This window comes from Chenopodium quinoa, unplaced genomic scaffold (assembly GCF_001683475.1).
Source record: "Chenopodium quinoa cultivar QQ74 unplaced genomic scaffold, ASM168347v1, whole genome shotgun sequence".
In the NCBI taxonomy this organism is placed as follows: Eukaryota; Viridiplantae; Streptophyta; class Magnoliopsida; order Caryophyllales; family Amaranthaceae; genus Chenopodium; species Chenopodium quinoa.
In genome coordinates this window covers 6,203,227-6,224,823 of record NW_018744626.1, presented here as the reverse complement: position 1 = coordinate 6,224,823, position 21,597 = coordinate 6,203,227, and the positions used below count along the sequence as shown (strand labels likewise).

At 33.2% G+C, this 21,597-nt stretch overlaps 3 protein-coding genes and 1 long non-coding RNA gene across 7 annotated transcripts; all 4 read right to left on the bottom strand.

The window, feature by feature from the left end:
- Positions 1–2,986: 2,986 nt before the first annotated feature.
- Positions 2,987–3,592, bottom strand: LOC110700768. Its single transcript, XM_021878366.1, has one exon. It carries the CDS (start codon positions 3,590–3,592, stop codon positions 2,987–2,989), a length of 606 nt encoding a protein of 201 aa, XP_021734058.1.
- Positions 3,593–6,220: 2,628 nt separating this feature from the next.
- On the bottom strand, positions 6,221–7,517 carry LOC110700729. Its single transcript, XR_002507264.1, has 3 exons — positions 7,454–7,517; positions 7,294–7,370; positions 6,221–7,212 (listed from the first exon to the last, which is right to left on the bottom strand). It is a non-coding gene; the product is annotated as an uncharacterized LOC110700729 (long non-coding RNA).
- Positions 7,518–9,171: 1,654 nt separating this feature from the next.
- On the bottom strand, positions 9,172–10,510 carry LOC110700728. The gene is made up of 2 exons (XM_021878327.1): positions 9,700–10,510; positions 9,172–9,626 (listed from the first exon to the last, which is right to left on the bottom strand). The coding sequence occupies exons 1-2, from the start codon at positions 9,850–9,852 to the stop codon at positions 9,366–9,368; spliced, it is 414 nt and encodes a 137-aa protein (XP_021734019.1). The 5' UTR covers positions 9,853–10,510; the 3' UTR covers positions 9,172–9,365.
- A 19-nt stretch (positions 10,511–10,529) lies between these two features.
- LOC110700726 lies at positions 10,530–17,035 on the bottom strand. Of its 4 annotated transcripts, XM_021878325.1 has the most exons (10): positions 16,756–17,035; positions 16,477–16,586; positions 16,268–16,388; positions 15,189–15,549; positions 14,959–15,025; positions 14,785–14,880; positions 14,037–14,144; positions 13,821–13,929; positions 10,898–12,845; positions 10,530–10,815 (listed from the first exon to the last, which is right to left on the bottom strand). In XM_021878325.1, exons 9-10 carry the CDS (start codon positions 12,842–12,844, stop codon positions 10,630–10,632), a joined length of 2,133 nt encoding a protein of 710 aa, XP_021734017.1. In that variant the 5' UTR covers position 12,845; positions 13,821–13,929; positions 14,037–14,144; positions 14,785–14,880; positions 14,959–15,025; positions 15,189–15,549; positions 16,268–16,388; positions 16,477–16,586; positions 16,756–17,035; the 3' UTR covers positions 10,530–10,629. The 4 variants fall into 4 exon arrangements, with proteins under 4 accessions (XP_021734017.1, XP_021734016.1, XP_021734018.1 ...); XM_021878324.1 differs by lacking the exon at positions 16,477–16,586; XM_021878326.1 differs by lacking the exons at positions 13,821–13,929; positions 14,037–14,144; positions 14,785–14,880; ... (3 more) ...; positions 16,477–16,586; positions 16,756–17,035 and adding an exon at positions 13,150–13,802.
- Between the last annotated feature and the right edge of the window lie 4,562 nt (positions 17,036–21,597).

Below are 21,597 nucleotides of genomic sequence, written 5' to 3'. Positions count from 1 at the left end.
ATTAGAGTTATAATAATACTATATTTAACAGTTTCACTTTAACTTTTTTTTTTTTTGTTTCAAAAAAAAATTAAAGTGATAATAATACTTTTTTTTATCCAAACATAAAAAATTTAGGAAATTAAATTTCCAATTTGGCTTAATTAGCCAACAAAATATCACGTGAGGTAGAAAATATCAAAACTATTAAACCAAGTGAGCCATTACAAATGTACAAGTATCTATGTACTAACACTCCATGTAGTGTACTCCCTCCGTCCCTAAATTACATTCCTACTTTTTTCTATTATGTGAGGAATAAATGCTAGAAATAGAAATGTAATTTAGGGACGGAGAGAGTAACATTTATTAATCATAAGACTTAAGAAACTATTATATTTTTGCCAAAAAAAAAGAAACTATTATATTGATGATGAGTTGATGAGTAGTAGTGACAAATCAAATAAATAGATGGCATGCTCTAATTTCTAAACAAAAGGATCAGAACTAGTCAATAGTAGTCAGTTATGAAATAAAAGTTCATTATTATTAGGGTGTTTATCTTTAATTAGACCCGATAATATGTTTTCAGCCAAGGGTAGAATAATATTTAGAGACCATGAAGGTTGATCATGGTCTAAAGGCAATGATTCAGATTCATAATTGTGAGGTTGATCATGAGCGTCGGATGGACGGAAATATGTACCGTAAAGAAAAGTGAGTGCAGCACAAGTTGATGAAACGATCCAAAAATGAGATTGGATGCCATCCATGTAAAATTGTGTGCAAATGGAAGCAGCCATCACAAATCTGAAAAACCCAGTGTTGGTGACTGGGTATCCATTGTACAGTGAATAAAGTCTTTGTATTTCGGCTGAGCAAAATCCTCGAATTGCCAAGCTCAATAAGCCTAGCATGACAGAAATTCTATCGGTGCAAATACTTAGGGTAATGAACTGCAACCATATGCAAAACAAGAAGATCATGCTCCCCCAACAAATGCCGAAACTTTTGATTGTTAGGAGATCGGTACCATGTGGATAACCCAAGCCCAACAGAATTCTTTGGTAATACAAATGCCAATGAGAATGGTGGTGGTTCTCCTTGCGTAAGTGATCAAGTTAGTCTGATATTCAACATTTGCAACTAAGAGGATGTGCAGGATGAGAGCCTTGATGCCCACTGTCTTCGTATGCCACCTACTCCTATTGCTACTCATTATTGGGTTATACTATTATGTCTGTGTACGTGTTAATGTGTTGTGTTTGTTTTATTGGTGTTAAATTAGGAAGTCACAAGGCCTAGTAATGAAAATCATTCCCAAGATCTCCTGGCCTGTAATCCAGAGAGAATTTCAAATAATTTGTGAGATGGTAACAATCAATTCAGCTAAATAAGAATATAATGTAAACTGTATTTAAGGGACATTATGAATTGAAGTTTGTTAAATTGTCTTTTAAAGGAGTAGATCAAGGAGATCAAAGAAAATTTCCTTTGTCTTTCCCGAGATAATAGGTCAAAGCTTCCCTAATATTACTCATGCAGAACTTATTACATTTTTAAAATTCTAGAAACGGCGACGCTTAACGATGATTTAAATCCTAGCCAGCTAGCCTGTGTCTATCCAAATCCATATTCAATTTTTTTTTTTTTTTTTTATTTCATCCGGTTCACCTTTTGGGCTAATCTATATGACTATATTCCTATTTACATATAGGATCCAATTTCTTAAAAGCGGTCTAGATCGGGTATGGTCCAAGATTCACCGACTTCTCTTGTAAGACTACACTAGAATAAATTAATGTACTACGTAGTTTGATGGTTGAAGAAAAATGCAATTAGTTTGATTGTACTACGTTGTTTTGCTCAAACAAATCTACGTTCATTCATTCGTGTGTTATAAGAGGAAACATGCATTTTCATTGAGGAATTTTCTCTTGTATGAATATTCCCGATCTTTGGTGGTCGTTTGAGAAATAACTCAAACAAAATTACAATGTGTTTTTGCAGAATACGGAATATTTAAGCGGTTGAGATTGAAAGTAATTACAATAGTTAGTTAGTTACATTTTTTATATAGTCATTTAAAAGTCTTCCTTTTGTGCGTGTTTTTGTCATGAATTCCTAAGAGCTATGTATAGCATTACTCTATCTTAAGGAAAATTAAATGCTTATATATAGCCCTAAGAGCTATGTATAGCATTACCCTATCTTAAGGAAAATGTTATACATAACCTTTAGGGCTACATATAAGCATTTAATTTACTCTAGAAAATTGTTAAAATTTAGAAAACCATGACAAAAACACACTAATTACACCGATTTACGCGTGTTTTTATCATGAATTCCTAACTTTATACATTTTTCAAGACTAGTTGTTGGAGCACGCGCTACGCGCGCGCCCCCTCCAACGCTACTACATGTAATTTAGTTAATGTAATTGTTTGTCATTATATCTAAAGTTATAAAAATGTATGTAAATTTGATTTATGATTATTGGATATGTTTGACCGACTATAGTACTTAGAGCACCATTATTGGTGAACAAAAAAAAATGGTTCATGGGTCACTATCACCATTTCTCTCTCATCCACATCAACCTAACAAACCATTTACAATATTCACTCTTAACAATAAACACTAAACAATGGTTCATCATCAATACTCCCTACCCCACCTTATTTTATTTTTGTAAATATAATCTTTTTGTTTCATAATTATAATTTATTAACCGATGTCAATGTAATTAATTGACGTATTTAATATTTTAATCGTGATTACTAATTAAGAAATTATCGCGTTTTTTTATCAGCTTTTTAAAAAATTAATTCTTGTGATTAATATTTTTTAAACAACAACGCAGCTAATTTTAATTAACATAAAAAAAAGGAGGTACAAATCGTGATTACAGTTCTACAACTATAATCTAGTACATTTTATTTAAAAAAAAAACACAACTACACATCGTTTTGTAAGATGTCCTTAGGGATAACCATTTGTTGTAAACCTAGTTGCCTAAGTTTTCGTTGTTACCAAATTTATTCCATATATGTTCGACCAAGTCGTTTTTTAGCTGCAAATGAGTCTGTTGATCCTCAATCTCTGTTCTACGAGACAAGTATAAGCCGATATCCACAATACGATCAGTACGGTACTCGGTAGTGTCCTCATTAGCGTTCCCTCCAGCATTCATAAACTCATTGGTATTAACGTTATTTTGATACGTCTCTCGTTCATCTTCAACGATCATATTATGTATTATGATGCAGGCGAGCATGATATTGTGGAGTATGTCGGTATCCCACGCCAAAGACGGCTTTTTAATAATGGCAAAACGAGCTTGAAGGACCCCAAATGCACGTTCAACGTCTTTTCTTGCAGCTTCCTGGTGTTTTGCGAATAAACGATCCTTATGAGTTTGTGGACTCGTAATGGATTTCACAAAAGAAGCCCATCTAGGGTAGATTCCATCAGTAAGATAATACTCATTCATTTCCCTCACCATCATCCTCACATTCTTCATTTGCCTCATCTTCTTCAGATAAGACATTGCTCGATTCCCAAATATTGGGATTCGGTTGTTGTGACGGAAAATAACCAGATGCAGCACCATATTCACCGTATCCCATTGGTATCATGGATGGATGTGGGAAATTTGAACTGCTTTGAGAAAAATTAAAATTTTGAAGGAAATTTGGTGGATTATATGGGAAACTTGACTGGGGTATTTGAGGATAAACTCCAGAAAAATTATGGGGAATATTTGTGGATGTTTGTGAAAAATTTGGGTGAATTGGAGGAAAATTAGCTTGATTCGGGATCATATTTTGACCCAAATTTTTTTTTTTTGCTTTCTATTTGTTTTGGGGTTGGTATTAGCATCCATAATTATAATTTATATTTGGAAAAAATAAAAATTTAATAATAATAATAATAATAACAATAATAATAATAGAAATAAAAATAATAACGATAATAATAATAATAATAACAACGATGATAATAATAATAATAATAACAACGATAATAATAATAATAATAACGATAATAATAACGATAATAAAAACAATAATAATAATAATAATAATAATAATAATGATAATAATTAAAAATAATAATAACAATAATAATATTAATATTGGTATAAATAATAATAATATTGGTAATTATAGAGGGGATTTTTGAAGAGAAAAATATAGTAGAAAAAAATGAATTTTAAAAGTTGAAAAAAAATATATCAATATGGGTGTCTATTTATAGAGGGGAAAAAAATAGAGTCGTTGGTAATTTTTTTTTTTTATTTGTATTTTGTAAAATATATCCGTTGCAAAATTACAACGGATATATTTAAAACAGTGCACACGTGTCAAGCAGCGGCTGGGCCAAGTGGCGCGCTCCCAGCCGCTGATTTCTATTTTTTTTCTGAGCTTCAACAGCAAAACGACGTCGTTTTGCACCATGAAACAGCAAAACGACGTCGTTTTGCTATAATACCAGTCCAATATATTGGTGGGGCCCACAGCGAATTAATTCATTAAAGGTTTGCCATTAAGCCACCACTTTATTTGTTTATTCATTGTGAACAATTAAATAGTTCACCCTTAAAGATGCCCTTAGGTCCGTTAGTAAATGATAACAACAATCTATTGCTTGATTTTGTTTTTTTTTTTGGGTAAGTAGAAAGGGACTCATTTAAGAGGGGAGATAAGGGAAATCCCTCAAATAAGTCCCATGAGATTTGATGGCAATGCCACTACGCAATCACCTCAACCTCGCAACCGATTGCTTGATGGCGTTAGTAGTACTGTATTTATTATGTAATTATCTCTAAATATTGTACATTTTTATAAAAATATTGTATATTGCACATGTTAGTTTAAAAAGGGTGTGCACATCTCTTTCTTTCCCCAAATTTCTCTTTTAAATTCTACTTTTTGAAAACAAATTAAATGTCACAGATAAAGTCTTTACCCACTTAACCCCTTCATTATTTGTTCATTCATCTCTGTCTCTCTCAAATATATTTTGTAGCAAGTTATTCACAACAGGATAACAACAGTCATCTCATTTCCTAGACTTTCTGAAAATTTTTCTAGCATTGACTATTAAAAATGAATAAACGAACGTCAACATCGAGTCAATTTGAAAAATATAGGCGAATAAATAAACTAAAGTTTTGAAACTATGAGTCATTTCTCTAACATAATCAACAGAAAATACATTGTATATACTCCATTAACAAAATCAATATTATTTACGGTAATGGTGTGAAAAATCTGGTGAAAAATCCGACACAATCAAGTATTAATGTCGAACCACCTCTACGATTCTACCGCGTTGTGCCATTGATGACTCTTGCACTCTTCTTTGCCTAATAGCTCCCAACAATCCGCCAACAAGCATAAAGAAATAAAACTTGCACCATGATACAAATATGTTAAAATATCAACACAATACGAGCGAAGAACTAAAAATCTATCAAATCTTTAAAATTTCAATTTACACCTCATCTATTGGATTATGTTGTTGTATATGACTAATTTAAGTCTAATGAGATCTTAAGCCAGTAACTCTAGGAAAAATAAAAAATAAAAAAATTAAACACAATTGATTAAAGTCTAATACTATAATGAGATCTCTATACCTCTTCTTTTGTACCTTCACCATTGCCATTTCTAGAAACTACACCTCAACATGCTCATCTTGATCATCCCTCCATCCATCCCCACAGTTCTCATCTTTCTTTCTTGGCGCTCAAATTGATGTTCTCATTTTACATAATCTGTTTGGTCACTATAAAAATACCAAATTACCCTCTTTTTTTTCCTTCACACACTTAGCGACCTTAATTATTGTTTGTGATCTACTAACATTTCCTATATTTATGTTTTTGTTTTCTTTTACTTTATGTACTTTCTCCTTACTCATATTTATAGTTTTTGTAATTTTTAGTAAGGCTCTACCTACTTGCTCCCTCCCTTGGTGTCCCACATTCCTTTCCTACCCCCTTCACTAAAACCTCCTTTCAGTAAAACTCACTATTATCTCTTTCAAACTCTTCTTTTCACTCCACTCGTCTTTCATGATTTTTCACAAATTTTATGTCTTGTTAAAGGTAGAGTTTTAAATTGACCTTTATGACTTTGCAAATTTTAGAATGTATTATATTACTTTCTACTCCTCCCACCCCCCCCCCCCCTCCTCCCACCCCCCCCCCCCCTCCTCCCTTCTCATTTCCTTTTTCTCTATAGGCTCTATCTCCTTGTGTTACTCGTTTATTTACGGATCGTGAATTTTAGAAGGCCTTTTTCTACTTGATATCCTCAATCTATCTATTTATCTTTCCAGACCCTTGTTTTCACACTCCCTTTCTCTCTCCCCTTTCATATTTTCTAATTTTTGTAATTTTAGTAATCTCCTCCTACTTTCTCACTCCTTCACTGTACCACTTTCCCTTCCTTCCCTCTTTCTTAAAACTCACTGCTATCTCCTTAGATATCTCTCAAACTCTTTTCTTTCGCTCCACTCGTAGTCTTGTGTTTTTTGGTTATGGTTTAACAAAGAAAATAATTCATAGAGTAAGTGACTTGGTGGACAGGGCCAAGTCGGGCCGTGCTGAGCCTATACTGGCCCTTTGGTCAATTCTAGGTGAATTGCAGGGAAACAATAGTTAATACTGAAAGCCCTACACTACCATTTAACATTAGCAATAATCAATTAGTAGGATGCCTCAACATAGAATAAAGTTCATAATTTCTGCAATTTTCTTCTATCATCAGTATTCAGTTTTTCTGGTCCTAAAGTTTCTCTACCAAAGTACCTTCCCTACATAACCCACATTTTTCTAGAGAATCTCAGCTAATATGTCTTCCAAAAAGTGTTATAAAGTGAGTATCACCCTCATGTTCTCAGAAAATGGGAAGGCAAATCATGTTTTATACATCTACTCATTATCTTATAAGCTACACTCTAATCAATGCGGTTTGTCCTGTTATCCACCACTAATGTATTTTAGAATGAAATTCTAGGCTTGCATTCTACGAAGTAACTTCTAATAATGCTTGAACCTCTCATACCTGATCACTTTGATGTGCACTTGCTATGTTCTCATTGAGTAGTGTCACCAAAGACATATTCAGCTCATTATGCTCAACCATCTCCAGCAAGATCTTTGTAAGACTTTGCTTAGCTTTAACAAGCTCACTCTCCATTTTATCATACGCATTTGCATACCTGCGAAGGACCTAAACACATGAGTTGAACGTGCAGAAGAAAAAGTCATCAAAAAATCATCTAAGATTAATAATAACAGACCTTATTGCTTCTGAAAGAGCCTTCTGCAATGCCTCCAAGTCTCCAACTCAATGAATCTGTCCTCCATCCTCCATTTCCTGTATAAGTAAGATTAGTTTATCATAATTTAATTTGAGGTCAATTACAATATCTTTGGTAGATATGGTTATAAAAGTAGCACCTCAGCCATGGCAAAACGAAGCTGCCCCAATTCGGACTGTAATTTTCTAAAAAATTCATCATTCAATCTGCAAATTCCACAAAACGTTATCATAAAAATTAAGTCATAGAAAAACTACAGAGTCAATATTATCACATATAAAGGAAAAAACACAAACATCAACTGACCCAGAGGATGAAATTCTCACATTTTGTTGCTTTTTTGCTCAAAAGCAGTTTCAATTCTCAAGATTGATTAGCTAACACTCCTAATAGAACACGAGAGAGAAACAGAAAAGCAGCTCCATTTCTCACTTGTTTGCTGTAAATACCATGTAACAAAGACCAGAACACTCCTATATTCTTCCACGTTCCACACCATAGCGACTCCTCTTATAGATCAACGTTAAAGCTATAAGTCAGATTACTTTGGGTAAATTAGCAACAAACAACCTGAGTATTTAATATACAACACTTAATAATTGAATTTTTTTTTTGGGTATTTTCATTTTTACCACCTTCAAATAATGACTTTGTCGAATTTACCACCTCCAAAAAAAAAAACATTTACTTTACCACCTCATAAAAAAATTAAACATCAGTTTTACCACCTCATCTGAGCTCAGGTGACGGAAAACGCTTGTGGGGCCCAGCATAACGGCTAGTTTTTGATTTTTTCCCAAATTTCTCTCGATTTCCCTTTTATTTAAACCTAGTTCTTCATTTGTACACCAAATTCTTGCAGATTGGAGATTAATTTTTGCGATTTTCTTCACAAATCAGTATTTTTGGGCAACCTTAACAATCCCAAACCCTCTAATTATCAAACAATCAATTGAACTCCTCGACAACAAGCATCAAATAGGTAAGCCATTGTCGTTAATTCTCTAGCAATTTTCGTGATTTCTGTTGTAATTTTTTGGCAATTCGTTGCGTGATTATGTTGCATTTGGTAAGAGTAATTGAAATTGGGCGTTTTGTGAGGTCAATTAAACCCCAATTTGAATTAAAATACTTAGGGTTCATGTAAGATTAAATTAGATTGGGGGTTTTTGTTATGTGAATTGGCTACTGAAATTAGGGTTATATTATGGTGATTGTGTTCAAATACAATTAATTTCATTCTTGTTCTTACTGAATTTCAGAAGGGAATGTCTTCAGTTAGCATGTCACCCTCAAAGGAGAAAAAATGTCAATGTGGAGTTCCAATGTCTAGGCTGACTGCTTGAACTAGGGACAACCCAGGACGCAAGTTTAGGACCTGCAAATTCTATGATCCTGTGACTGAGTCAAGGGGGTGTAAAGCTTTTGAGTGGGTGGATCAACCAGATGGAACACCTTGGCAAACAGAGGTGATTAACAACTTGCTGCTGGACAAGAAACTAATGAAGGGAGAGCTGAATGACATGAAGAGGGAAGTTGATGATGTTAGTGGACAAAGGAGGTGCTTGCTCAATGAGATTGACAGCTTGAAGATGAAATGCAAAGCTCTTAGCTCAGACAGGAAGAAGATGATCAAGGAAGTGCATGGCAGCAATGCAACAACAAAGAAAATGCTCACAGTACATGCTATTGTTGTGTTTTGTTGTTTTGGTTTGGTACTGGCTATGTATTTTAGATCTTAGGTTCATTTAGGAATACTTAGAAACAAAAAAAATCCCCAACTTATGTTGTGTTTTGTTGAATTATTATGTGTGGATGTTGGGATGACATTTCTTGTACTACTTTTAACAACATCAATGAGAAATGGAACTTTTTGGTAGAAACATATCACAATTCGTATTAGTACTTGCAACACAATGTTTGAAATTGTTTTACATTGGCTGAGACAAAAGTTAAGGCACCTTTGTGCAAAATCATTGTTCAACTATCATTGTTCAACTACCAAATAAACTTGGTTGTCTATTACAAAATACTAATGAGTAGACCTAGGGTCACAGTTGATTGAGATCCTTGTCCTTCTTGCTTGTCATTACATGAAGCTTGGACCTGGTCTGTATTTTGACTTTGGGAGGAGTAGTTGTTGGCACTCTTGTGGGCTGACTCAGGCTCCTGTTGCTCCTGGTAACAGGCTGAGTTGGCAAAGGCTCTGTTCTTGTTGCAGGCTGGCTTGACACAGCAGTTGCAGGTGCAGCATTACTTGACCCAGCCTGTGCTGTTGTTGGAGGCTGATATTGTGGCAACTTCAGTGCAGCCTGCAATCACAGTATGACAAGACTCAGAAACAAAGCCACTAAATACACTCAAGTCACAAAATACACAAAATACCTGTCTTGCTGCTTTCTCTTCACTTTTCTTTCGCTGTTCCTTAAGCCAAGGAGTCTGCATCTGTGGCCTCCCACCCTTTGGATCGGGTGCTGCTTCAGCCTTGCATGTTTTGGCAAAGTGGTCAAACCCACCACAATTCTTGCATTGTTTCATCACCTTTAGCAGAAGTGCCCTCCCCTGGTTCAAGCTTTCTCTTATTTGCCTTAGGTCTTCCTGGTTGCACTTTCAGCATAGGTGGCAAAGGCTGTCTGAGCTTGACCTTTTCCCAATTCTTAGGGCCAGGCATTGGCTGTATTGGGTTCTCATATGCAGCCAAGTATGTCACCCTATAGTAATGTGGGTGCACATACAACTCAGGATCATCCCTTTTGTCCATTATGCAAGCAAATGCATGGACACAAGGTATTCCTGTCAACTCCCATCTATAACAAGTGCATTTTCTCTCTTGCAGATCCACAATGCACTGATCATCCTTGTATTTCACCTCATAAATTTCATCCCTTGAAGCTGTAACCTCACATGTCATGGCATACTTCTCCAACCCATCAAAGACTTTGTTGACAAATGGGGTTAGTAAACCTTCCCAAGACTTTGCTGCCTCCCATTTGTCATTACTCCTCTTCATCATATATCTTCTAAGCCATTCCATTTGAGTTAGAATAGGCTTGTCTCTGGCATCTCTAATCACTGCATTAAATGTCTCACACATGTTGTTTAACAACATGTTAGACTTGCAGTTTGTAGAGAAAGCATGCCTTGACCAGTGCTGGGGGTCAATGTTTGACAACCACTGGTATGCTTCTTCATCCAAAAAATTGATACTTTTCCATAGCAACTTCAAACTCAAACTGATACAACCACACACATGACAACCATTCAACACAACAACAACCATGTGCAAAACTAAATGTTCCTAGCATACATTATAGTTCACCATAAAACTGACATAAAAGAACCTAAATAGAAGCTTACCAGAGTGCTTGCCCTAGCAGCAGCCCAGAACAATTCCTTGAAAGTTGCACCATGAAATTTCAGTTTGAAATTTGACCAAATATGCCTCACACAAAATCTGAGCTCAGCTTTGGGGGCCACATCTGCAAATGCTTCTATGAGACCCTACACACAAGGCAAAACTAACAAGTTAGTGTACAGAAAATTCAAAAGCAAAGTAATTTAAACACAAACACAACCCACTTACTTTCTGTCTGTCAGACATAAAAGTCAAGCCATCTCCTTGGTCATACACACAAAGTGCCTTGAGCAAGCTCTCCAGAAACCAGCACCAGCTGTCCTTGTTCTCAATCTCTGCAGTTGCCCAAGCAATTGGGAAGATGGAATTATTGCCATCTTTTCCAACTGCAACCAAGATCTGCCCAGGGTATGCCCCTTTTAGATGGCACCCATCCACCCCAATTACTGGTCTGCAACCAGAAATGAATCCATCCCTAAGTGCAGCTAAGCACACAAACATCCTCATAAAAATTGGTCTTTCAATTTGATTAATATCATCCACCACCACATTACACTCACTCCCTGGGTTCCATTTCAGCAGTGCCTTCCCATAGTCCCAAACCTTTGAGTATTGCTCTGATGAAGAGCCATATATTATAAGCTTTGCCCTGCTTCTAGCCAACCAAGCCTTGGAGTATGTAATTTTGATCCCCAAGTCATTCAAGGCCCTGTCCTGAATCTGTTTAATCTTCCATCTGGGGTTGCCCCTGAACTCCTCCAAGTACCTGTCAGCAAGGAACTCTGCTGTCACCTTGTTGTTCATTTTACTCCTAACACACCTATGCTTCAGCCTTAGTGTCTTAATTTGCCAAGCCTCTGATTTCACAAGCCTTGTTGCATAAAACTTGAACCTACACCTAACACCCTTACTACATGTACACTTCACTATCCTACAACTGTTCTTGTTATACACACACTTGCATTTCCTTTTGCAATATGCTGTTAGCCTCTTTGAATCATTGTGAAGAAGGTAATATTCATACCTATTTTCAATTGCATGTTGTCTCAAAGCTTTTCTCATTGTTTGCACATCACTGAACCTTTGACCAACTACAAATTTGATAACCCTTTCAAAGTCTGTCTCAGGGTTAAACCAAGTAACACTACCCTGATCATCATCTGAATCACCTTCCACACTCTTTAGCTCATCAGAATCACAAGTTGCCTCCTCTTCAACCCTCACTTCAATTTTCTGTAGATTTCTTTCTATGTCAAACCCTGTGTCCTCATCATCACTTTGATCCCCTCCTTCACTAACTCCCCTCAAACTGTCTTTCACCTCACTGTTAATATGGTCTACATTTTTCTTCAACCACTGTTCATCATCATCAGAGTATAAGTCCTCCTCTCCCTCATCAACTTCTAACTCAAAATCACTCAACTCAGAATCAGAAGACTCTGTATCACCATCCTCATCACTAAACACATCACTGTCATCCCTTAAGCTCCTCACTCTTTCTTTTATTTTTCTCACTAAATTAGCTAAATTTCCAGTCTCATCCCCAACCTTAGCCTTACCCTTATCTGCAGCAGTGAGTTTACCCTTCCCTTTATGTGTATTAGCATTCACTTTCTCTGCCCTAGGAAGCCTCTCCTCAGCCTCTCTGTCATGTATAACAATGCCTTTTAACCTAGGGCTTCTCCTAAATGGCTCTTCTTCAGTGGGCTTACTAAGTTCTGGGCTGGGTTTGTATACTTTAGGCCCACCAAACCTCTTTTTCAGTTCCTTCCTTTGTGCAGGGGTTAGCTCATTCCCAGATATACATTTGAAGGGTGTTTTGTTAGTCCCTTCAATTGGCTCATGACTGGTAACATACATCTCACATGCCCCCTCTTTGTTCACCGACTCTAGGAAACCATTCACCTCACCATCAACAAGCTCCCTTTTACCATTCACCCAAGACTTGCCCTTTTGTTTATACCAGCAACTAAACCCCCTAGGAACCTTCACATTCACATACACAAACCCATGTATAGCTGCTTGCCTCAAAAAGTGTACATCTATCTTATTTTTTTCCACCTTTCTCATCCAATAAACCCACCCACCATCCCAAGTTAACACCCTCCTATTTTTACCAGCTAAAGAAGGTATAAAGGCACCCCCTAATGTAATTTTTAAGTTCACTGTGTCCATTCTGTAACAACACCAACAAAAGCACACACAACAATAACCAATTTCAGTAATTACAGTAAACAACAAAAACCAATTCACCAATTACAGCAAGTAAAAGCAATTCACATTGACTATGCACTAAATTAACAGTAACCAAGTACATCTAATTAACTAATTATTTAACAAATGCACACTCTAATTCAGTCAAAGATTCGCATAATTAGGGTTTATAATACTTTAATTCACATATTCCCCAAAAAGGCATACTTTACCCCAATTGACAACCATAAATCCAACGAAATGTACTAATAAAGGGTTTAAAGTACCTCTTGTAGTCAGGAATCTCGATTTCTGTCAGCAAATTACCAAGCTTTTGGTCCCCTCACCTTGTGGAAGATGACAAGAGAAGCTGATGTGTTGCAATTTTGTGGTTCCAGCTCGATTTCAACCACCCAAATTGATCTAGGGTTTCAGTTTTTACAGAGAGAAAGAGAAAATTCAAAGGAGAGAGAAGCAGTTACAGTGAGAATCAAGAAAAATCAAAGGAAAGAGAGACGAAAATTGATGAGGAAGTGAGAAATTTGGTGAGACATTGATTATGGAAGGTGGAAGGTGAGAAAAGGAGGAGACAGAGGGAAATCGATTTTAAAAGAATTAAATTGGAGGGAAGTGACAGTTAACTGGGCCCCACAAGCGTTTTCCGTCACCTGAGCTCAGATGAGGTGGTAAAACTGATGTTTAATTTTTTTATGAGGTGGTAAAGTAAATGTTTTTTTTTGGAGGTGGTAAATTCGACAAAGTCATTATTTGAAGGTGGTAAAAATGAAAATACCCTTTTTTTTTTATGACAACCTATCTATCAGAAATTCCAGACCAAGGGTTGTTTATAAAAACATTAAACTAACTATTTTTTTATTTTATTTTTTTGACAGAAAACTAACTAAAAATTAATTGAGAAATTATAAGTAAATTGAGAAAATAAAGAAAAGATTCTTACCATAAGAAAAGACCATAACTTCAAACCACAACATAATATGCTTCTTGATGTCATATGCTTTATTTACCATCCTATAATTATATTCTCATCTCCGGAACTCTTTTTTTCACTGCAAAGAACAATGGAAATTAAACACTAAATCATTCGTATTAGTTTACCAACCACCCAATTTCATGCTTTGTAATTTGTACGGACTACAGAGTAAATATTACATACCTCAATTGCTAACCTTTTGCTTGGTCAAATTCTCTCCTCATCTTGCTCGCCCTCACCACTGACATGTACTCCTAAATTCTTCCAAGTTCTTCACGTTAATGACTCCTCCTATGAGTTGTTCCCCACAAGTAGTAAGAATCCAAACAATGAGTACTCGTGAGCTCTTCTCCAAAAGTGACTATAACCAAAGTGAATATAACTAGGACATTCTTAAGAACACAATCCTTTGAAATTCGGAATCTAATTCCAATAAAAGTGAATATAACTAATACATACTGGTCAAAGCCTAGAGCGTTTAAGGAAATGCAGAGGCCCTGAGGCGCGTGAAACTTCACCGTGTTAATGTTGTATTGTTCAAATTAAATTGTTTAGTAACTATGCTAAACGCACATAATCATATTCCTTAACAATAAAAATTCCAGTCACAGATTAAGCAAAGTGTTTCTTATAATGAATTTCAAAATCAGCTTGATAACATCAATGTGCACAAAAATCAACTAATTAAGAGTAAAAGTTTCCCTAGGTAATTAGGTAGTCAATTTACATGTCAAAAGCCAGCTTGATTTTGCTGAACACATAGAGTTACATAAGAGAAAAGTACTTTATAGACTACTCGTTAACAGGTAACAACAAACACCTGGAGCAATATACAAGCAAAAGAATCCAACTAAATATTAAAGGAAAAAAAAAAATAAGAACACTATCAAGGCCACGACAATAATAAAAGTAAGTTTAAAGGTGTTTTTACCTCATATTGTTCAGGTTTCAGGCTACTATCCCTTGCTTTTTGGGCCAAATATTTAACTTCTTCAGAAATTTTGGATAAACCTTTCTTGTCAGCATCCTGCCAAAAAATCCAATTAGCAATAGCTTTCACTAATGGTTCCTAAGTAGAAGTAAGAGGCATCATATACCATTATACCTGGACAATTGGAACATATAAACCATTCTCAGTTTGGACTACTACATTGATGTTCACATTGTGATACCTGAACAACATTTCAAATAATTCCTGAATCAATAACCCATAATTAACCACAGCATTCTTCAAACAGATAAATCTTTTTTTTTTATTTATTTATTTTGAAACCAGATAAATCATTATTTAGTCATTAGATTAAACCCAGATTTTATTAAGATACAAATACAAACCCAGCTGCCAACGTCTGATAAACTCCTCATCGTGAGGACACTCAAACACCACCGTGCTGCTTAGCTCATTGAGCATGGCACTAATTCCAGCGTCTCTAAGCCGATCTTTAAGGTAGTGGGCATTGCGGAGGCACTTTTGAATGAACCTCAATCTGGAAACCACAATATCCTTTTCTGTTCAATTTATACCATAGAAATAGAGGAGCATGGCCATTCCTGCTCCCCATGATTGTAGCATCCCTTGAAGCAAGATACTCCACATTACTGGACAGAGTGTAATGTGCGGCATTGGGCACCCCACAAATTTGTGGCCAGATACACTGACACTACCAATGGGCTTCCTGAATGTAACTTGAGGTGCCTGCATAGTGTAATACTCACGCCTCATGAGCAGTAGCACAAAAATACGTAAAAATAATAAGTTCAAAAAATCAACTTTTTGCGCTATAGATTGACACAGCCTAGCATGCATGTAAGATAATTGGACAGTTCTCCAAAATACTTTGTATTAAAGTAGCTGTTTTGAGAGGAATAAAACTTGGGCTACAACTCCTAGAACAAGCAAATCTTGTTCCAGTTTGTTGGATAAAGTGTGATGGAAAGTGAACTATCCCAATGACCACAAAGATCAACAATGCAACACCCTGGTAAAGACATGAACCTAAAAAGATGGAGCCACCAGCTTCTATCAATTTGGCCAACAAGCAGCCAGCCATATCATAATGAGAATCCAGACCCATGACTTTGGGTGTGTTATGTTTGCTCAACTGATTTTAGCTTGTTCATAAGTTTAACAAGTTCATAAGTTGAGATCAAGTGTAAGTAAAAATGTTCAAATAAAACAAGAATAGACAATATAAGTTTAAATAAGTAAGGTTGAATAGAAAACATCCTAAGTTTAGATATGTCAAAGTAAGATGAAGAGAACACGCCCTTGTTTACTAGTAAAAAAAAGACAAACCGTAAAAAAAAAAAAAAAAAGACAAACCGTACCAATTACCAAGTGTGTTAAACTGAATGCTCAAATGTCACCACTTTTTGTAATTTAACAAATTGTAAAAATAAAGATAACTACTTACTCGAGTAACAAGGCTCCATCACAGACACAGTGGATATAGAACCGATTGTGGGGGAAGCCACATTCTTCAAGAGTCCGTATCACAAGATCAAGATCATCAACAGCTCCTTTTACAGTAGTTCCTGCAATAAAAGCATTAGATTAGACAAAGAAAGGTGTCAAACATGTTAATTGTAATTTACAGAAAGAGTTTAAGGTCTCAATCTTAACACAATCCATCCTATACATGCGTGCAGCTTTGAAGATTTAGTAGTGTGACTCTTTTGAACTCCGGCCTGAAGCTGCCGCCATTGAGTGGGACAGGGGAATCGCAAGGCAACCTAGACCGGGAATGAGGAATGAACTCTTAATATGATTTCTTCCCTAAATTCAATTAAGAATGAACTCTATTGTAGAATTGATATTCGGTGATTGATAAAAAAAAATGGCTGAAATTCCACAATACAAATCTTAATTTAGTTGCATTTCATAACTTGATAAACATCTTACCGCAGAATTTGCGTCAATGGAGTAGAGATGGCTCAGAGTACAGCTTCAATGGTCAATGGTGGAGAAATAGAGAGTGGGAGGAGAGAGATAGAGAATGCTTTGTTTTTGTTTTTTTTCAATCAAAAGCAAAATACTCAGAAAGAGGAAGAGCGTGAAAGAAGGGATATGAATGGGAGCGTGAAAGTATAATTTGATGACTCAACAAATTAAATGAAATTGCACCCAAATGCAAAATTGTCAAACTCTTGCAATTTTGCAAGTTAAGAATAGTGAATTTCATTGACTTGTGACTTATATCGCTATTCATTTCATTTAGAGAAGTTTTAAAGGGTTAGGGATAAAGTTAATGCTTATATATAGCCCTAAAGGTTATGTATAGCATTACCTTTAATTAATTGATTTTTTTTAAAAAAAATTCTCTTTTAACTTCTTTTTTTTATTTTTTAGACCAATTAAGTGTCAACACGTCTCAAGTAACTTGCTATAACAAGTTAATTGACCGGTTGGGACCATTTAAAGAAGATTGTTGTTAAAAGTCGGATTATTTTTAACGGACAACTCAAAGGTGGGATTATTCCCGACAAATTTTCCTAAAATTTAAGCAACTATTAATTTATTATACTCGTAGTGACTAAATGTGTTGCCAAATACTCCCTCCGTCTCCGGAAAAAATGACCCTTTTGGGCTGATTTTGCGGGTATTAAGAAAGTTAAATAAAAATATGTAAAAGTTTTTTTTTTTTTTTTTTTTGGAATGGAAATAAGTAAAAGTATATTGGAAATATAAATTTACTTGGAGTTTGTAAAAAAAAACAAAAAAAAAAAGTACAAAGAGAAAGTAATAAAGTACATGGAAAAACAAAATTTAATATGGGAAAGCTAATTATGCACAAATATTATTGTAAATTGGTGGGTACTTTAATGCAAATGGGGTCCATCATTTTGATACTAAGATTAAGCTAAAAGGGTCAAACTTTTGAGAACGGAGGGAGTAGCTAGTGCGTTAGTATTAGTCACTAAAAATTAAATCTCGTTTTCTTGCAGTGAAAACCCATGCATATGGATTTGAGTAAATAATATAGCACATAGAACACATGAACTTAATTAGTTTTTGATCATTTTCTTAAGTTTTGTGTGAGTTGGTTAATGAAATAATGATACATTACAACCTGAAAATTCTTTGGTGGTAGTTTTGCGAAAAGACAACCAAGTTTTTATATTGTGGGTTATAATCATGGTTCTTACAAGGTTATTTCAAATTTCCTTTGCAATCACTATACATGATAAAATAATGTTTATAAGAATTTATTATATTATAAAACTAGTTTAAATCCCGTGCAATGCACGGTTTTTACTTAACCTAATTTTTAATTACAATATTAATTAACAAAAACTTGAAATAGATACTTGAATTTCTTTTAATAAAACAAATAATAATAATAATAATAATAATAATAATAATAATAATAAAGGGAAAACAAAACTTGAGTTTAATATTATATTGATGTCAAAAGTTATTGATCATTAAACATTTGTTTTTAAAAAAAAAAAATAATAGGATTTTACATAAGAATTAAATTTTATGTTATTAATTATAACCCGTGCAATGTACTGTTTTTAGAGAAACATGTGCAATGTACATACCTCAACGTCCTAATTTTGTTGGCATGTTTTGACCGGCACAATGTTTTATAGCTTACTTTGACCAATATAATGTTTTATACAAATTTAATTGACTTTTTTTTTGTGATAATTAATAATCAAGGTTTTTTATTTTTATTTATTGAATTGTAGTGTTATTATTATAAATAAATCAACAAATATATACTTCGTAATAAAAGTTAAAGAGTCAATCGAGGTTGGAGCAAAAAAAAAAAAAAAAAAAAACTTCCAAAAAAAAACGATACAAAATGATACGGAGTAGTACATTATTATTGTAATATATTACTTCGTATATGTTTGTTTATTTTAGAAAAAAATACTTATTATAAAATAATGAAAGATAGGTTAAAATATTATTATCATTGAATGCATATAGAATATACTTTGTATATAATATAGTTGCCAAATTGAAGGTTAAATATTCTAATATATATAAATTAATATTCACGAATATTTGTAAAAAAAAAAGAAAGGAAAGTAAAAAATGGCGGGAAAAATTTTAATCAGAACATGACAAGTGTCATGTCAGATTTCACTTTTAGTATTATCTTATTGATTGATTGATTATTGATAATAAAAGATAAGTTAAAATATTATTATCATTGAATACATATAGAATATACTTTGTATATAATATAGTTGCCAAATTGAAGGTTAAATATTCTAATATATATAAATTAATATTCATGAAGATTTGTAAAAAAAAAAAAAAAAAAAAAAAAAAAAAGGAAAGTAAAAACTGGCGGGAAAATTTTTAATCAAAACATGACAAGTGTCATATCAGATTCACCTTTAGTATTATGTTATTGATATTTTTTAAATTATCGCCTAACTTTCAATTATGTTATGGAATGATAATATGTAAAAATATATATATATTTTTATTGTATTTTACTTTTTTTAAAATATCCCACGATCAATTTGACAATGATAGATTTTACAACCCTTTTATCATAATTAGGTTTTGTATTTTTATTAATCGATTAATGATACATTACAACCCTTTAGGGATCCATTTATGGTTAATGACGGAACATCTATCTATATATTATACTAAAAGACAAGTGTCTCAATGTGAGGATGACAAATGTCACTCTCTCATTGGCTTATCTTAAGTATAAAATATATTTATATAATTACTGTTTACATATTCAAGCATAGTTATTTTTGTTAAACTTCAAACAATAAAAGCAAGTTTCTATACATGTATAAGATTTTCATGATTTCCTAACATAAATATTGATTTAATTTTTAATAATAAATATATACTTTCCAATACTACAAATAATCCATAAAGTCTTTCCAATTTTTATTTATAGTCAAGTTAAATAATAATAACTAATTTGAAGCAATATGATTAAAGTGGCATAATTAAGGAAATAAATATTTCGTATTTTGAAAGGCTAATTTTTTTTTTTATGAAAATTAAATAAAATCGATAGAATTTAGTTTGACGTCAATTATGAAATCAATACAAACATTTAAAAAAAAAAATCAGATGTACAATAAAATATTGTGCACCTATTATAAAAGCTACCATGTAATGAATGAAAGTTACTTATGCTTTATTGATAAAAATTACCCAAAATAGTCTACAAGTTATCCTAAATTCAATTCAAGTAATCGGTTGAATACAAAAGTTTTTGATAAAGATACAAAATAGTGTAAAAATTACTTTTATCGTTTGTTGTACTCCTTGACAAATACTGAATGCTGAGCTGAAATGTTGTCTTGGAAAAAAATATATAATCTTGAACAAAAATTTAATTTTAATCGGCCTTTCATTTTCTATACAATGTCTTTTACAATGGCCTTTTGTTTTTCTTGCATTTTAAATAAAAAAAAAAACCAATAATTAATCTAAACAAGAAGAATAAAAGTTAAATTGAATTAGACATTTGACAGAAAAATGATAGATATAAAATGTATTATAACTATTACTCGTGTTTTAAATTGTAATATTCGTATTAACAATGCTATTACTTATGATTTTTTTTAGAAAAACTAGCATTTTGATTTTAAAATCGTGCATTGCTCATGTATTATACTAGATATGCAACAATGTGCAATACATAATAATACATAATAATACTTTTAACTATAATAGTATGTTTATATAATATAATATTTTTTATAATATAAAAAAGTATACGTATATAATATAATATTTTAAAACACGTGTTCTCTATACCAAGTGTTTGGTTGTTGGTGTAGTGGTGATTGAGACTACACTTGGTAGGGAGGACCTGTGTTCGCTCCTCTGCAACAACAATCGGAAGGGGAGTGGAGCCTAATAGCCTAGAACAAATCCTCAAATCTGGATTAGCCCAAAGGGTGAACTGGATAGAACACCCAAAACTCAATGTATATATGACGGGAATTAACTTATCCTTTATCTATCTTATACAAAACTCCAAAGTCTAAATTTTTTTTTCAAAATATAATAGTAACATTTGTAAATTTTTGTTAATATGAAAGATATTAACCTATCAAAATGTATAGTTAAATTGTTTAATAACTTATATCGAATGAGTAGTTTTATTAAAATTATTTGCATGTAATCATTAAATGTGTTGGATGTTGTGTAGCTATGCAATATCCAAAACTTTAGTTGAGCGACTTTGATTTAGTAATTGTACGGTAAAAAGATATTGACTTCGATCTTGAAACCTAATAGTCTAATAAATTCTAAATAGAAAAATTAAAACAAAAGGAAATGAAAATAGTAAATGACTTTAAATATTGAAATCAACATAACCTTTTAAATCAATTTAACGAATTCAAGAGACAATTTTAAGGCTTTTAAATTAAATGGGGGAAAATATATGTAAAAAGAACATTTTTAGATATATAAATGTCCATGCACTATTATAAGAGTTTTGTTAACCATTTTATAATTAAGGTAGGGATAAATCTTAGTAATATATACTCCGTATATTTTATTTATATAAAATTATCAGTATCCATACCTATATACGAAGTATTTGTGTTGTATACTATATTTAATCAATTGTTGGTTATATATATGACTATTATATAATATATAGTTTTTGGCACAATCCTTAACTTAGGAAAATATATGTTCTGGTAGGTCAAATATAAGGTTATTATTGTGTATATAGATTTAATGAGTGCGACGGGTAAATAAAACATGTATATATTAGATTGATTGTAGCTACTG

Bases quoted from the DNA above. Each gene is read 5' to 3' on its own strand.
- LOC110700768 (XM_021878366.1), bottom strand. From the start codon at position 3,592: ATGGTGCTGCATCTGGTTATTTTCCGTCACAACAACCGAATCCCAATA.
- LOC110700728 (XM_021878327.1), bottom strand. From the start codon at position 9,852: ATGAAACAATGCAAGAATTGTGGTGGGTTTGACCACTTTGCCAAAACA. The intron at 9,627-9,699 runs GTATTTTGTGTA...CTGTGATTGCAG, and splicing joins AAGAGAAAGCAGCAAGACAG to GCTGCACTGAAGTTGCCACA.
- LOC110700726 (XM_021878325.1), bottom strand. From the start codon at position 12,844: ATGGACACAGTGAACTTAAAAATTACATTAGGGGGTGCCTTTATACCT. The intron at 10,816-10,897 runs GTAAGTGGGTTG...CCTTGTGTGTAG, and splicing joins TTATGTCTGACAGACAGAAA to GGTCTCATAGAAGCATTTGC.